The following is a 16,272-nucleotide window of genomic DNA, read 5'->3' as shown; positions in this document are numbered from 1 at the left end:
CTGTCTAGTGCTTAAATCCAGATCTTCTTGTTCCTCCTCTGATTTCTTAGCCAGAAAGAACAGAAGCTTACTCCCAGTTCATGGCTATGGAAAGAATAGAGAGATCTTTTCAGGAAGGGTAGATGTGTCTAGGGCAGCAAGGCAAGATATAACTCTGTGTGCAAGATTCATAGTCTTGTCCAAACTGGGCTCTGACAAACCTGAACCAAAATGCCTGTGAGCTCTGAATTAAAATTTTTAAATGCAAACTGAGCACTTGTTTAAATCTTTAAGTCTTTGTCCTTGCAATAAGATTTCACTGATCATTTCAAACAGAAGTAAAGATGTTTCATCTTAGACTGACTGTCTTTGGTCTTTACCATTAAAAATCCCAGAAGCTCCATATCTGATTTTTATTGGCATAAAAGTGAGAACAGTGGGGAGAATCTGTCTGTCCTCTAGCACTCTTGAGAACACTGGGAACATGAATAAAAGAAAACAGAGGTGTTAGTGACCTCATGGAAAGCCATTTGGAAAAAATTATGTTATTAGATGAGCAAATTCTGTTTGGGATTTTTATTCCGTTAGATTGAAGGACAGTTCAAGGGTCTAACTCTGCTCTCCATTACTCTAGCATTGGTGTAACTGAGCTGTAATGAAATTCTGATTGATGCCAGATTGGAATGGGGCCTGAAATGGCTCTGTTAGAGCAAAAGGAGGTGCACAAGTTTTTGCTGAAAAGTCATGAGTGCTATTCCCAAATCAGTTATGTAACAATTATGCAGAAGAAACAAGAAGGTGATTAATAAATGCTGTTTAAAATATTTAGATTTATCTTGCTTCTTAAAGGTGCAGGTATCAACAACTGTTGTGAAAGAACTCAAGCTCTCTACCTGGCCCAGAGTTTCCCCCTTTTTGTGCACAGGAGACAGTCAAGAGGGTGGGTGCCAGCCCAGGTGAGAGCTGCTGTGCTGTGCAGAAGTCTTTAAGCAGCTGGCTGCAGCCTCACAGCCCTAAGCAGGAAAAAGTAGTGTGTGTCAGCCACCCTTTGGAAACTTTTAGTACTCAGGATTGGTTTGGTCACATTCTAGTCTACTTCCTCCTTAACTGTGGGTCCAGAGCCTCACTTCATTCATACTCTTGCTTTTCTGGCTATGCATGAAAGTAGCAGAGCCAAAGGAGAGCAGCTCCAGGGAGCATCTTCCCAGGTGTGCCCAGTGCTTTCTGCCATTCTTTATGAACTCCGGACACACTCTACTAAATGTGGAGTTTGGACTCCAGTGCCAAAGCTGAAAGGCTGATGAACTGCCATAGTAATATCACTTCTGGAAGGGCTTTTCTGTGCCCATTGCAGCTCACGGGCTGGTAAGAGACTTGAAGACCTAAGAATCAAAATACTCTTCTCTGGCTGCAATGGAGAGTGGGGACACTGGTGTGATCAGCTCTTCTGATGAGTGAGAGGGAGCTGTCACGTCTGGGTAAGGGACACTGACAGACAGGTAGGGTTTGCCCTTGCTCCCTCAGTGTTCAGACTGCATCAGCAGTCCCATGCTTTAGAAATACACAGCTCTTCTGTAGCTCTGACTCATTTTTTCACTTCTGAGAACAAATATTCTACATTAGTTCCATGATTTTAGTGTGCCGATTCTTGTTTGTCCTCAACATCAGTGGCCCCTGCTTAAAGTCTTTTCTCTCATTCCAAATCTTTACTAGTGAGTTATTTGCACAGGATTTGCTGCTGCCTTTTTTCCTGCTGTCAGAATTTGAACTTTCTGGCTCTATGCTATGTGCTAGATGGTGATTTCTCTGGCATATTTCCTTTCCTTTTCTGGCATGTCCTCAGTTTGTTCCATTCTCTTTATGAAGTGAAGTGAAACGTGCTCAGCAGAATTTGCAGTGACTTTTATCTAATCACTACTTTATCTTGACATTGCCTAGTGTGTAAATTTTGTCCTCTTGAAGACCAAGAGCAGTTGATGTATGGCAGCTTTGTCACTGGGCTGCACTGGCTGCAGATACCTGTCTGCTCAGCAATTGATATATAACCCAAGTTTATTTCTGGGGTGGGAAAGTAGAACCAGTATTACAATTTACTGAGAGTATCTGATGAATTGTTCTGTTCAATAGTAATGAGCAGTGTGATGTTTTATTGCTGCCACCTGACCCTCTGAGTATTCCATTCTCGGGTTCTTACACTTCATTATTTCCCCTGAACAGGCCTTGCATTTGCAATAACCTGTGCCTCTGCTTCCCTGTCTTACTTCCAGAAGCTGTAAAGGGCAAAATCCACGTCATTGCTGAGCCCATACTCAAGGCACAGAGCTTGCACTGGACAGATCAGAAGCTGCCTGTCATGTTGATCTCATGTTTTGGATAAATAAGGGATGTTAATCTGCCATGCAGTGGGATGCTCTGGAGAGTCACTCCTGAGCACCCAGTGAGATCAAAGTCTGCAGGGACTGTGAGATCAAAGTTTGCAGGGACTTTGCAGGAGCCAGTGAAATCACAGCACAGATCTGATCAGCTGCAACAGCAGAGATAGTGTTTGCTGTATCATGTAAGCCAAATTATCCTTATTGTATGCCATGGTGAGATTAAATTAAACCAAACTGTGTAATGCTCCAGCATTTCTGACTGTGTGATTTGCAGCTTCTTCTTCATCCCTCTCTCCCTTTCCCTGCACTGGCTATTTTTAGAGTCTCTCCACCTCTGCATGTCAGCTGTGAGAGCTGTGTTGCAGAAGATGAGTACAGGCCAAATAGGTTCAAACCAGCCAGGCTTGGTGTTTCTAATGGGTTTTATATAACACTGCCTAGGCATTTGCTTCTGTTCACATGTCCATGGTATGTGCTAACTACCTCCTGTGCTATTTTTCTAATGTCTGAAGTGGAATAACATTTTATTTCTCAGTAATGAGATTCCTTCATATAGGACCCATTTTTAGTAATAGATGTAAGGACAGAGAAGCTTTTACTTGACATCTTAGAAGTTCTTGGAGGGCTGTAATTGCTGCAAGTACTTAACTTACACAAAGCTACATGTGTACACAGGTTAGGATTCATTGCTGTGGTGTCTAAGCATCTCAGTCAGTAAGTACTTACTTTCACTGCCCTGAAGGTTTGGGGAGCAGACATGCAATAAAATAATGACCTGTCCATGATGAATACACTGAGTCTGTGGCAGAGCTGGTAGTTTACCCAGGCCTGCTGAAAGCTGAGCTAATCTTTTAAGAATGAAGACTTATTTTGCATGGAAGGAGGTGCTGGGATGAGTGTATATGTTTGCACCATCCAGACCATTTCAGCACAGAATTAGCTTACTGACCAGTTGCCCTTCTTCCTTAATTGGGTATTTATCTAACATTTGACCTCCTTTAGCATACTCAGACAGTCTGAGTTGGCTTTCCCTAGGATGCAGTCTGCAGCTCCTCTATTCAGGCAGAATTCCCTTGATATTAGCTGTGCTCACTCTGGAGCAGGGCCAGTAGCTCCTACCCAGGCTAAATCATGGCTTTTTAGACAAGGAGCAGATTTTTACCAACCTTGTCATGAAACTTTGGGAGCTTTGCTTCAGTGAGGACAACAGCAGCATCCTGAAAACAAACAAACAAAAAGGTCTGTTTCTGTAAGTCACAGAGGTTTGTATTAAGTCCAGCAGGGGAAAAACACACATCAGGAAAACTCTTATTCTCAAGGGATACTGTTCCAGCATCACAGATTCAAGAATCTTGGAGCACACAGCTATATGGATACTGACTTGAGGCAAACAGGCAGCGTGAGTACAGAACAGACCTGACTGCACTTTGTGTTGCTGTCTCTTTTAGGAAGAGGAATTACTTTCCCCTTCCCACCTGTATTTTTCATCCCTAAAGCTTCAGAGTCTCATTTTTCCTGTGGGAGCAGCTTCCTGCCATTATGGACTTGAGTGATGCTTCCACACTTTTCTGAAGGAAGCTGCTGGTGTTGCTGTGGTTTTGTCTTCCTTGACTCTAGAGCAGTAAATGCCTGAGCTATATTTGTAGATTTCTATAGGTGAGGAGTCAGTGATTGTAGCTTAAAGCACCATCAAAGGACAACAGGAAGAGAGGGTGATTTTTTTTTTTTTATTTTTTTTTTCCCTGAGAATAGTATCATATTATATTCTTCTCAGAGCAAGTAATTTATTCAAGGAGTGACAGATTGCCTGGCCTGTCTGAGGCACTGGCCTGCAACTCCTATCTAGCTGTGACTTCCACAGATTCCCTTTGCTGTCAATATGTGGTTTATCCAAGCATAAAATGAACCATCAGACCACATCTTAAGAGATACTGTGTTAAGTTTGAATGGCCAGGATGGGGAAGGCTTTTGGCTGCACCTGATCACAGATGCTGTAGGCTTTGGTCTTGCAAGGCTCTAACTCAGCATGTTGTATAAGCACTGAATTTATATCTCTATTATATGAACAATAAGATATTAATAGCCCACATAGCAAGTATCTTTTGGGGCATGTGTAGGCTTTCCTGTTTGAATCAGCTGAGTAATTGACTGTGGGATATAGGCACAGGAAAATGCCTGAAAAAGTATACAAAAATGTAAATTTTACTTTTATAGTTTTAGAGAGCTAGTGCAAGAAAGAAATGTCCTAGAAACAGAGTATCCTATGTTACAGGGAAGGTTTCTTTTCAGAGCCAAGAGAAACAACAGAAAATCATGAACTGAGAAGCAGTTTTTCTGGAGCCTGACATTGAAAAAGTGAGTCTGCAGTTTGCAGCTCCTTCCTGACACATGGCAAAACTTCTGGCAGAGCTTCCTAAAGCTGCCAATCTCTACTGAGTCCCTTGGGATCCCTTGTAAAACTCTGCAGCTCCCCTTGAGCTCAGCACTTCCCTTACATCATCTTGAGTCCTTTTTTCACCCACATTCTGTAAACTGATAGTAACAAGGACACAAACATTACCTTCTAATATTTCTTCCCTTAAAGAAATATTACTTTCTGTTTCTTTGGCATGAAGATTGACCCTTGGCTGGTGCTAGTGCACCATTCATTGTGCACTGTGCACTAAGAGTCTTCTTTTGGTTTTAATTACTATTATTTGTTCAGTATCCCAAAGCGTATGCTGGGTGCTGGGGCAGCAACCTTTAAAAACCCTTGTCCTCATTATCTGCAAGTGTGGCAGTAATTCAGTTATTGCAGCTTTCCATAATTCTCACCAGTGCAGCAGTGTAAAGAAAAAGGGAGCAGTGAGGCACATGAAGGGAGCCAGAAGCAATTTAACCACAGGAGTTTATCATCAAGATACAAAACACCCTGGAGCAGGGGAATTGTCTCCTCTGCCAGCTCAAGGATCTCTGACTGCTGGCCAGGTAGATTGTGCCCTTTTTTTTTACTGACAAAATACTCCTTTCTGTGGAGCCTTGGTGCTTCTCCTGATCTCATTGCTGGATGCTGACTAAATGAAGGAGCAGAGCTGATGCTGTTCCAAAGAGACACACTCTGTGCAGAGGGGGTTCAGCAGGAGACCAAAGACATTTTGCAGATAGTTTTATTGGGCAGCCTCTGGTTTGGTGCATATGTTTTTGAGAGGCATTTTCAAGGTTTCAGTGATGGTTCTTTTGAAGAGGGATTCTTATTACAGTGAAGAGCAAAACCATTTTGTAAACTTTGGGCAAGAAGTGATGTGTCCTGTTCCATTGCTCCTTATCCCATCTAAGTCTGCAAAGCACACATCAGCAGGGGCATGTGTGCACACAAAAAACCTGATTCCATATGCAGTAATTCCACAGTCCAGCTCATATTTCTGCTCAGGAACAACCCTACCTTCCACCAGCCAAATCTCCATTTCAAAATCTGCCATTCCTGCTTAGTCCTTGGGCCCAGTGCTCTTTGCAGTCCATCTGTTTCTGGGTAAGATGAGAAGGTGAAATCACATGCCAGCAGAGAAAATTACCTTTGTGTCAGATATTATCTTTTCAATAGTGTGTACAGTGAGAGATAATACAGACAATAGTGTGTGAGTGAGAGAATACTGAGCCCAGTCCCTCCCTGAGATTCTTACAGTACCAGTACTAATTGGTAGCAGTTGAATTGGGCACAGTTCTAAAACAATACAATCCCATTGTAGCTGTGCACCTTTCTTTCCTTTCTCTTTGTGTTAGGCTTTGGATATTGCTTCCATTCAGCCTTCTAACAATTAAGATTCTAGAGAATAAGAAATTCTAATATTGGACAGACTGATGGCTAATAAGGATGCAGAGTTTAAGAAATACTGTAACATGATGCACCCTTTTACAGTTTCTGAGGCTGGAAACATCTTGCATTTCCTATGCACACAGGCTTTGCGTTTCATCTGTTCCTTTCTACACTAAAATGCTGGCTAATTAGCATTTCTTCTAATGTCTTTCCCAGAGCAGATCAAAGTGCAATGTGAATTTCTATGTGTAATTTTATAGAGTGAAAATCCCCTCCTTTGCAGTTTGAATGATGCATTTCTGTATGGGGAACTTGTCCACAATGTGGAAACAAGAGGCATGAGGGGGCTTCTGGGCTATTGCAGTGCCTGGAGCTGGCAGCTGCAACAAGGCACAGGGGACTTGGAAAAGATGAACACTGCTGACTCAGAGTGTTCTGGTCAGGAATCTGTCTGCTTGAGTGAGCTGATGCAGCAAGCACACCCTCCTTCCCTCAGCCCCTGGTAGCTTTGCTCTTGGTGGGGTTCCTCACTGTCCTCTTGGCATCATCAGTCCTGCCCCATGCTCTGCCACCACTGTCAGGCCCACTCTGCTTCTCTGTGCTTCCCTTGGCCTGACCTCAGAGCAGTCAGCTGCTCTCAGACCTGGCAAGCTCATTGCAGACCTGGGAATTATTCTGCCATAGTGAGTGGTACTTACTGCACATTTCCTCCTCTGGGGAAGGATGTTATCTTCCAGCCACACTATTCTGAAAGGTTAAGCATCTTTCTCTTCCAACTAAGTGGAAGATTGTTCCTTTAATCATACCCCTCTGCCTGATGTTTGTCGTCTTAACTAATATGTGTCTCCCTGTGCTGGGTTTATCCAATACTCATTCCTCTCAGGATTTGTGTCAAGGCATTAATTTGCCATGAAATTTCCATCATTCAGTTTAATTTCAGGACTGCTGCTCAGGCGTTTGCTTTTGAGATCAGATCTCAAGACCTACATTCCATCTTCTGTGTCTGTGAGCAAAAAGCCAAACAGATTCCCTTTTAACAGCTGGGTTCAAAACTGGTATCAAAAGACTGGGCTGAGAGCTGGGGATGCCCAAATTGTGCTACTCTGGGCAGGTCTCTGGCTGGTTCTCAGACCACAATCTAAATTGCTTTTGAAAGTAGGTTTCTGTGAAACACAGCACTGTGTTCTGGTTGCATATTGCTCAGTTTTATGCATTCAGAAGAGAAAATAACAACGAAAGCACACAGTCAGGAGTAACACTTGCTTTGTATCTTTGAGTCTAAAAATCCACCCTGTAAGGATGTTGCTGAGAAAACTGGGTGACACCCTATCTCAGGAATCTGTCATTGCACTTTGCTGTGTTTTGGACCTGTGAATCAGAGGTACAAATGGAGAGGCATCATATGCCTGGCTGATTGCTCTGATTTTGCATAAGCTGTGCAGTCTGGAGTCACTGCCTGGGTTTCAGCACAAGCCTGCAGCACTCCTGTAGCAGTAGCAGTAGCTTTAGTTCTGCTTTGGTAAATCTTCTGAAGCTTCTGCTTGGCTTTGGGCATTGTGTTTTCACTGGGCCAGGGGATGTGTGAGCTGCCTGCTGTGACCTACCTACCAGTCATGGTTCAGACTTGCTCTGTTCTCCCCACCCTCTCCAGCCTCTTCCTGTTGGTCTTTGGTATTTTGTTTGTTCTTGGCATATGGTAACACCTCAATTAAAATGTGACTGCAGATGTGTCAGCAAAGAAGGCACCAAGAAAGTGTTGGCTGATGAGCTGGCACTGTGTCCCCTGCCTCTCTCCCCAGTTTTGCTTCAGAAAATGATAATTATTCCTGGAGTAGATCCCATTTTACTGATGTCTCACAACTGGAAGCCATGAAAGCCATTATTCTGTATGAGCTCCCTTTATGTAGTCATGAGAATGAGCACACGTATCACAAGCTGCAGAGAGGAAGAATATTTTCTCTGAAAATGAATCCATGCTGCATCACTTGCTGATAAGCCTGATGTTACCCAAATATCATCCTCATTTTTTAAAGGCAAAGCATTCTGCACTTCCAGGACCAATTGCCTTCTGCACCTTTTGAGATCTGACTGTTTGACTTTTGCTAATGAACGAGGGATGATAACGGGCTGTGCTTCATTTCAGCTTGTCACAGCTTTTGCTAACAATTTTCTTTTTCAGGAAGCCTTGGGTTTAGTTCTGGTAGAAGTGGAGGAGAAGGTGTTAATGCAGCCCTGCTTATTTTAGCTAGTGAGTGAATCAGTGGTTATAGGAAAACAGTTCAACAAATTAACCCTTTCTTTCTAGAGCAATAAAAAATTTACTTTAAAGTGAACAGATGGCTTTGGCATATTTTTAGCCTTGCTCTCTGTTCCCATGGTGTTCCAGACTGTGTGGGATTCCCCATAGACTGTTGTAAGATTGGTAGGCCCAGCCAGATGTCTTGTTTTGCAACACAGCATCAGAGGAAAAGAGGGAAACAGAATTCTGTTCAATTAATCTCTGTTTAAGTAACTTTAAATGAGAAGTTCTCACATATGAGATCATGGATGGTGGGGGAGTCTGTAGAGAGATGTTGGTCTTATGATTCTACTGCTTGCTCATTGTCAGCTGCTACATTACATTAGGAGAGACAAAATAAATGAGGATTACAGTTCTAGTGGTGTCTGTATAAGCACCTGATGCATCCAAACATGTAGAGGGCAGAGGAAAAATTCATTGTGATTTTGGTGGTCTTTGGCTTGCAGATAAGATGGGGAAAAGTACGTTCTGTAAACTGTCACTTTGGGTTGTTTACATTTAGGAAGTCTGTAGTGTTGGGCTGTAGTGCTGAGAAATCAGAAGGCAGACTGTAGCAGGGAAGTGACAGAGGGTGGAAAACCCAACAGCCCATAGCATGGACCAGCTTGGTGCAGATTTCGTTGCTGCCTGCTCTATCATCACCTTTACAGGGACCTTCTGATGTGGGTTAAGTATTGCCATTGCCATTTTAAAAAGGGGGGCCCAAAGCAGCTGAAATCTTTTGCTGGTAACAGCATGCTACTGGTAAACTTGCAGCTCTGACCCCTGTGCCACATGCCCAGTGTCCCATGGTCACTGGGTGCCATCTCTTTTCCCAGCAGTGTGGATCTCCCAGTCTGGACAGTTAAACCATCCTGCCCTGGAGGCCAGAATATGAATCCCATAGCTCCTGCTCTCATCACTCCCATAAGCTAAGAAGAGGCAGTTCAGTTCCCTTCTCTCCTGTTTGTCACTTCTGGAAAATGCTTCAAAGCTTCTCTAGCAGGCACAGGCAGGTGAGGCTCAGCAGATGCAGGAGCATTTGCTGTCCTTGCATTTCTGAGGGGTAGCAGCTGACCCCCTGGGTGAGTGCTGCAGATCCCCAGTGCTCTGCTGTTCCTGTTTCAGGAGATCAGCTGCATTCCCATCTCTCACCCACCTGAGTCGGGGTAATGCTTACAGAGGGCATTAATAACACATGAACACTAGAAGCTTCTCTTTCTCCTTTGAATGCACTCAGCCACCTGCAATGCTTCTGAAGCCACAGCTTTCTTTCACTGCCTTTGTAGTTCACTGATACATTTCACACACTCAGCAAAAAGCCACGCCAGGGCTGTTTTTTCCATCTGGGTAATTATGGGTGGTTTTCTCCCATTAGACCAAGGCTCCACAGACCCAATTCATATTTGGAAGAAGATGCAATTCCATGTATTGATGCTAAACTGTGGAATCCTTTGAATTGAATCAGACTTTTTGCTTTGAGGCACTGGTAGATTATGGCTTTGACAGATTTAGGAATTTGTTCAAAGTCAAGGCCAGGACTGTTTGACAAATTCACATCTGTCATTTAGGATCCAGTTCCAAAATCTGCCTTCTAGCTGGTAAATTGTTTGTCCCTACTTAAGGCAGAAACTGGATTAACTATTTCTGTTTACAGGAAACTTACAGACAAGCCAACTTTCAGGCTTGAAAGTTGCTGGTTGGGTACCAAGGGACGACTGATGCTTGAAATAAAAATTCAAAGCAAATTCAAAGCCATAGTTTCCAGCAGTGATGTATGTTCCTGCATGTTTTGGGATCAGACAGCAGCTGATGGAAATTCATGATGCTGTTTGCAGTGGTATGAATTATTTACAGTAGAGAGTCTGCCAGAACTGGATGGGGAGGGCAGGCTGTTTGTTGGACTTGTGATTCCTAAATGCTGGCCTTCCCCTTGTGACAAGGAACATGGTGCTTCATGTGCTTTAGGGTGAAGTTCAGGAAGAGCATCAAGTCATGTAGTGTGATGTTCTGAAGTTCTAATTCCACCCTCCAGCATTTACATATTTAATCTCCTTTTGCTTTTTTTTATTTCAACATTTCTCAGAAATGCTCCCATGTCAGGAGTTCCTGCCCAAATGTCACTGCTGCAGCACAGCCTGACCTTTCCTGCAAGTCCATGTCTTACCATTCTTGCAGCTCCCAGTTGTTTCCCTGCTTGCACTTCAGGGCAAGATGTGCTCACAGACTCCTGCAGCATGAAGGTGAACTGCTGAGATTTGTGTATTTCAGATAGCATCTTCTGGCTGTGACTTGGATTCTACTGTAAGATTTGAGTGGATGGAGTCAGTGTGGCATTCCTCAGAACTCAGTTACATCTAAATCAGACAATTTTTCCTTGTGCTAACAGAACTTCTGTGTTGGTCAGTTTTGGAAGAAAATTAAGTGAGGTCAGTAGAGGTCTGATTTTCTTCTTGCCTGGAGGTGGAAGCAGGGTTCAGTTCCAGTCAGAAAATCTTTGCTGGAAAAAATACCCAGCTGTTTTGGCAGCATCAGCATTAAGGCTGGCCAGGAGTCCAGAGGGGGTTCCTTGGCATGGAGGTGCCTCTGTAGTGAACTCACTTGCAAGAAAAAATCAATTTCAATGAATCTCCTCTGAGGTTTGTCAGTGACCTGTCCTCTTATCTTCCTCTACTCCATCTGCTACAAAAATCCTTTCCCTTCTTCTCTTAACAGTCATTCAGATGCTTGATTATGTAGAGCAGTGGTCATACCCTGAGGTTCTGTGAGTCCTGGGACAGCAGGCATGCTCAGTGATGCTGGGAAGGGAATTAGCTTGAGCAAAGGCAAACTGACATTCCCCTTGCCTCTCATTAGAGCAGCAGTTGCAGTCCCTTCCCTCCCCTGCACATTTTGGTACGTGCCTGGGACTGGCTCCTTGCTCTGTATCCAGCTTATCTTAGGCTCAGGTTCCTGTTTTGCAGTCTTGGCAGGGTGGCAGCTGCTTGGAGTTAGATGAGCATTTTGTCCCAGGCAGTGTGGCTACAGAGGACTCTGCAAGGCTCTCTGGATTCCCTTCCTGCAGTGAAGGCTGGTTCTGCCCCCTTGGATGTAGGAGATAGGAGGGGACCTCTCAAACCTTCACGGGAGCAGAGCTGGGAAACAGAAAGTTAGGTTCTGCTGTAAATTCAAAGCTACCCCCAACACAGGGCTGCCTTTAGATAACATAGGTAGAAACTTTGGGCTGGGGAAGCACGTTTTCTAAGTGCTGAGTTGAGTAACTTTGCCAAAGCTCAAGTTTTTCCTCATACACAAATGCCACCAAAATCAGAAAGTTTATAATATTTCAGCAAGCTCACTGCCTCTGCCTGCTGCCCTCCTCTTGTAAAAGATAATATTACTAGATGGAGTTCAAAGAAAGATCTCCTCCTTCCCTTGTAATATTTGGGACACTCTGAAGTTGGTACAAACACCAGGTCTTCTGAAAACTTCAGACTTCAGAGTTGTGTGTCAGGGCACCATCTGAACCCTCTGCTGAAGGAGATGAGCAAAGGGCAGCACAGCTGGATGGATCTGAGGCACAAACCCAGCCCAGTGCACACTGGATATAAAACCTTTGCAGATAAATTTTTGAGCAGCCTTGGGCTGACTGTGGGTTTGTGCCTTGGCTTCACTGACACCAGGATTTCACCTCTGCTCTTCTCCTGTGTCTGGACTCAGCTGTGTTATTAATTCAGGGAGCAAGCAGATGGTTCTGCAGCAGCCTGGCTCTCCAAGTGTTACACCTTTGACTCAGTTACTGTGTGGCAGCCAGAACTTAGGTTTTGAACTATCTGATGGAAAAATATTCTGAGTTACTTTATTGTCCACTGCTTTGTACTGCTGATATGCATCTTTGCCTTGGTGAGTTTTGTTTTCAGAATTGTTTCTTCCCACTGAAACTTGTTCCTTTATTTCTGTTGTAGAGTTTCTTTTAAAATGTTCCTAGCTTACACTTACCTGTCAGAAAGCAGCAGGGAGCAAACATCTCTTTGCAGCACAGTCCTATAGCTGGGGAACCCAACAGAGAGAAGGCAAATACTCTGGCTGAGGTGACCTGTTATGACATTGGAGAAACACCTTTGCATTGAAAGGATAATCACCCATTCATCCAAGCAAGCTGAACAATACAGAGGGTTTGGTTTACTTTGATTGTTTTCCAAATCAAAAATTATTTCTCTTCTCTCTGAGACTATGGGATGTTTACTCTCTACATTAGAGAGACCCTTGCAGCTGCCAAAAGGACCAGCTAGGTTATTGAGCCTTCAGATTATTTTCTTCTGTCCTTATCCAAATGAAGAACTAGTTTGTAATCCAGACCTCATTTTTGCTTTTCCTGTTCCATGTGTGAGGGACTTTGTGCAGCAACGGAGAGAAGAAGTGTTCATCCCCAGCCCAAACCACTGTCTGAAGGTCATTACGATGGCCTCTGATGTTAAGTTTAGTAGCACAGCGTATGTTCCCTATGCTGATGTAGGTGTCCCAATGATAAGGAGGTCATTTCAGCACTGAATTCTGGTAGCAGTTGGTTTTGCAGTCCTGTGTCCCTTCAATGGGATCAGCAAAGGAGGCAGAGCCATGAGCTGCAGGGGCTCAGGGGTCTGACTCTGCCCAGGACTGAGTCCCATGGGTGCAGGAATGGGCTGCACTCCTGTTCCATTAGTGGGGCTGAAATGCTGCTGCTTCTGCCCTTGCTGGCAGCCTGGAGGCTGTTAGCTGCAAAAAAGGCTTCCATAGCAGGAATCCTGGCAGATAGGCTGACAAGCCCTTAATGTTTCCCAAGGCCATAAATAAGTATTACAATTTCTGATTAATTGCTGGGAGCCAACCCTTTCTGGGAAGGAGGTGGATAGGACACTATTTCTCTACAGAACGAAGCAAAAGGATGGGTGACACAGTGTAGACAGCAGAGAAGATTTAGGGGTAGCCATAATAATGTTTATTTGGCCACAGCTTTAAACTGAGCTTAATTTTAAGTAATGCCTTCAGTCTGGAATTAACCATGAAGAGCTTCTTGCCTTATCTCAGAAAGGTGCTGGCAAAAATGCATGATCAGGTGCACTACAGGCTCAAAACTGCAAATACACAGGGATTTATGTAAAATACATGTGTGTATGTTAATATAAAAACTCTGTGCATGTATCCACCTAAATGTAGTCCCAGTTGATCAAATTCTGGTAGTCCCTGACCTGTGATGGAAGTGATTAGCACTGGCTGAAGATGTGATTGCTAGTAGAATAAATTCTACCAGGCTGTTCTGTAAATTCTTCATCATCTCATGCACTGGTGTCAGTTATTTGCACTATAAAATCTAATTGAAAAGCAGGAAAATTACATTTAGAGGAAACTGGGCACTGAAGCACTTTGCTCAGGTGATAAATTCATTTACCATTAAGACATTGCTTATACCTCAATGTGAATGTATTCTGTTCCTCCATAATACACACACCTGGGTATGTACCATTTAATTTGACTTTAAAAGTGTAATTGTATATGGCTGAGCAACTGGTAGAGTAAAATCATTGGATCAACTTTGAGAAATGAACTTAATGTGCCAGATTCATTGAGAACACCCAGTGACACTGCTGTGTTATAGCACAATATTAAGTAGCACAGAGGCTTGCCAGCTGGCTGCAGGAATCTGTACATTAAAACCTAAAACAATTTCTTGCCTCTTAGCAAGAGACCTACAGTAAATTGGATTCTCCAAAGCAACCCTGCAAGCATTTGAAGTAGTATTTGCTTACATTGCAATGATGGAAGCTTGCCATTTGTCAAAGAGAGTTACAGGCTGATCTGGTAACCCAGAAGATTGGTGTCTGGTTAGATTTTGTGGCTGTATCCATGAGGGGACAGATGCTCAGCCTGGTGACACCACCAAGGTCTTCACCAAAGCCTCTGGAGCTGAGTTGCACCAGCTGACACATCTGCAGTAATTTAAGCTACTACAGTGGTCAGGAAGATTTTCAGCTGTAAAATCTTGCTGTTCCCAGCCTTGATGGGGTATTTGATTTTGCTCTTTTGAATGCACCCAGAAATAGTTTGAAGAAAGGAATTTCTGTCACCACTTCATCTTTCCCCAGGTTGTTTGTGCAGGTGGGCAGGGATAATGGTGACCCAGCTTTCCTGTGTCAAGTGTGCCTCTACTTCATCTGTTTCAGTGAGGATTTCCAGCTAGTCTTGTATGCATTAAACACACAGAACAGGTCCTGGGGAAGTGGTTATGTTTTGGAAACAGAAATGTGTCTTCTGCTGCTATAAATTAATGGGGCTACAGTAATGGCTTGTGATAAATTTGATGATGAGTGGTATGACAGCTGACAGCTGGGCTGTGCTGCCTGGCTGGCAGGACTTGAATTTGTGAAGCCTTCTGCAATAAAAAATTTAACAAGATTTCTAACTTGTCTTGGGCTTTGAAATCAGGTCCTTACTTTTCCTTGTCTGTCTGAGCAGGACAAATTTTCTAAGAAAAGGAGAGAGGAAAGGATTCAGTGTAAGGATCAAATTATTCCTTTCTCATTCAGCAGATTTTTTTTGTATTTTGTTTGGTTCCAGAATTTTGGACATGAATAAAAATTTTCTCATCCAGATTTGCTTGTTCTAAATGAGGCCTTTGGCTGATCATGGCATTTATTGACACAGAGAAATTTCTAAGTACTGAGAGGAGCTGAAGGCAGAAGCATCATGTGCCCTCATAAGTGCATTGTTTGCACAGCTTTAAGAAACTGCTAAGGTTTTGATAGCAGGTAAAAAACCAACCAACCAAAAAAAAAAACAACAAAAAACCAAACCCACCAGAAAATTCAGAAACTGGGTCATTTGGATTCATTTGCTGCATATCTTTCCAGCTGGGCTTTTGTTGCTGCTCAGGCTGATATCTGAGCTCCCATTGTAGTCACCAGGATTGTGCAGCATCCTACGTGCCTGCTGTCCTTGCCTCCTACACTCATCTTGTTTATGTTCCAGGGTGTCTGGGGGCCCAGATCAAGGTTGCAGTTGTTGTGCAGCTGACTGTGTGGTTGCTTACCAGCAGCAAGAGACTGCCTCAGTCTCAGCCTCAGTGAGGGTACCCACTATGTACAAGAGGAAAAGGCACAGGGACACGAGGGGCCATATACAGTGTCAGGCAGATATTTCTCACAGAGAGAACAGCTGGACTGTTCTGCTTTTCCCCTTATTCTTCTTCAGCTACTTGTTTCTTATTCTAGACAACACAGCACACAATAGTTTCTCCTGTCTAGGCTGCTTTTTTCTGTCTTTCCCCAACCCTCCTGAAAATTCTGCCAGACCTTTGGGGCAAATGCCAATTTGGTGGCTGTGTTTAAATTCTATGTAATCTCCTTTTATGTTGAGTAGTGATCAGAAAGGCTAAACTGTGAGGTTGAGATGATAAGTTGGGTGGCTAGCTCACAGATTCACCCCTTATTAAGTTCTTGAGATTCGTGCAGGAGAGTATTAACGTGTCCCAGCTGCAGAAGTTTTGGTCAGAGCATGTGCCTTACTCAGCACCAGGCATGATTTATCCTTTGCAGAATGATTTGTTGGCTGATTCAAGTGAACATTACATATATTCTTCCATTTGGGGTCTTCAGTGAAAGATATAGGCCAACTGAGCAACAGATAATGCATCAAGCTTATCATGTATATTATGATCTTTTCTTTTAGGTGGAAAAACTGGCAAAGTATTTGGACCCAAATGATTTGGGAAGAATCAATTTTAAGGACTTCTGTCACGGAGTTTTTGCTATCAAAGGTATGTGCATATTTCTTAAAAATAATCTACTACAGTTCTACTAATGTTTCTCTGACTGCAGAAAATGTGATGATCA

The 16,272-nt window shown here is 43.4% G+C and overlaps 1 protein-coding gene across 4 annotated transcripts in view; it reads left to right on the top strand.

The window, feature by feature from the left end:
• RAB11FIP4 (RAB11 family interacting protein 4) overlaps positions 1–16,272 on the top strand; it is a 93,801-nt gene that overhangs the window by 14,493 nt on the left and 63,036 nt on the right. For all 4 annotated transcript variants that reach the window (XM_071763891.1, XM_071763887.1, XM_071763886.1 and 1 more), the window contains exon 2: positions 16,109–16,196. In XM_071763891.1, coding sequence (XP_071619992.1) covers positions 16,109–16,196 — 88 coding nt within the window. The remainder of the gene's footprint in view (positions 1–16,108; positions 16,197–16,272) is intronic.

This window comes from Heliangelus exortis, chromosome 20 (genome assembly GCF_036169615.1).
Source record: "Heliangelus exortis chromosome 20, bHelExo1.hap1, whole genome shotgun sequence".
In the NCBI taxonomy this organism is placed as follows: domain Eukaryota; kingdom Metazoa; phylum Chordata; class Aves; order Apodiformes; family Trochilidae; genus Heliangelus; species Heliangelus exortis.
This window is presented reverse-complemented; position numbering and strand designations above follow the sequence as displayed.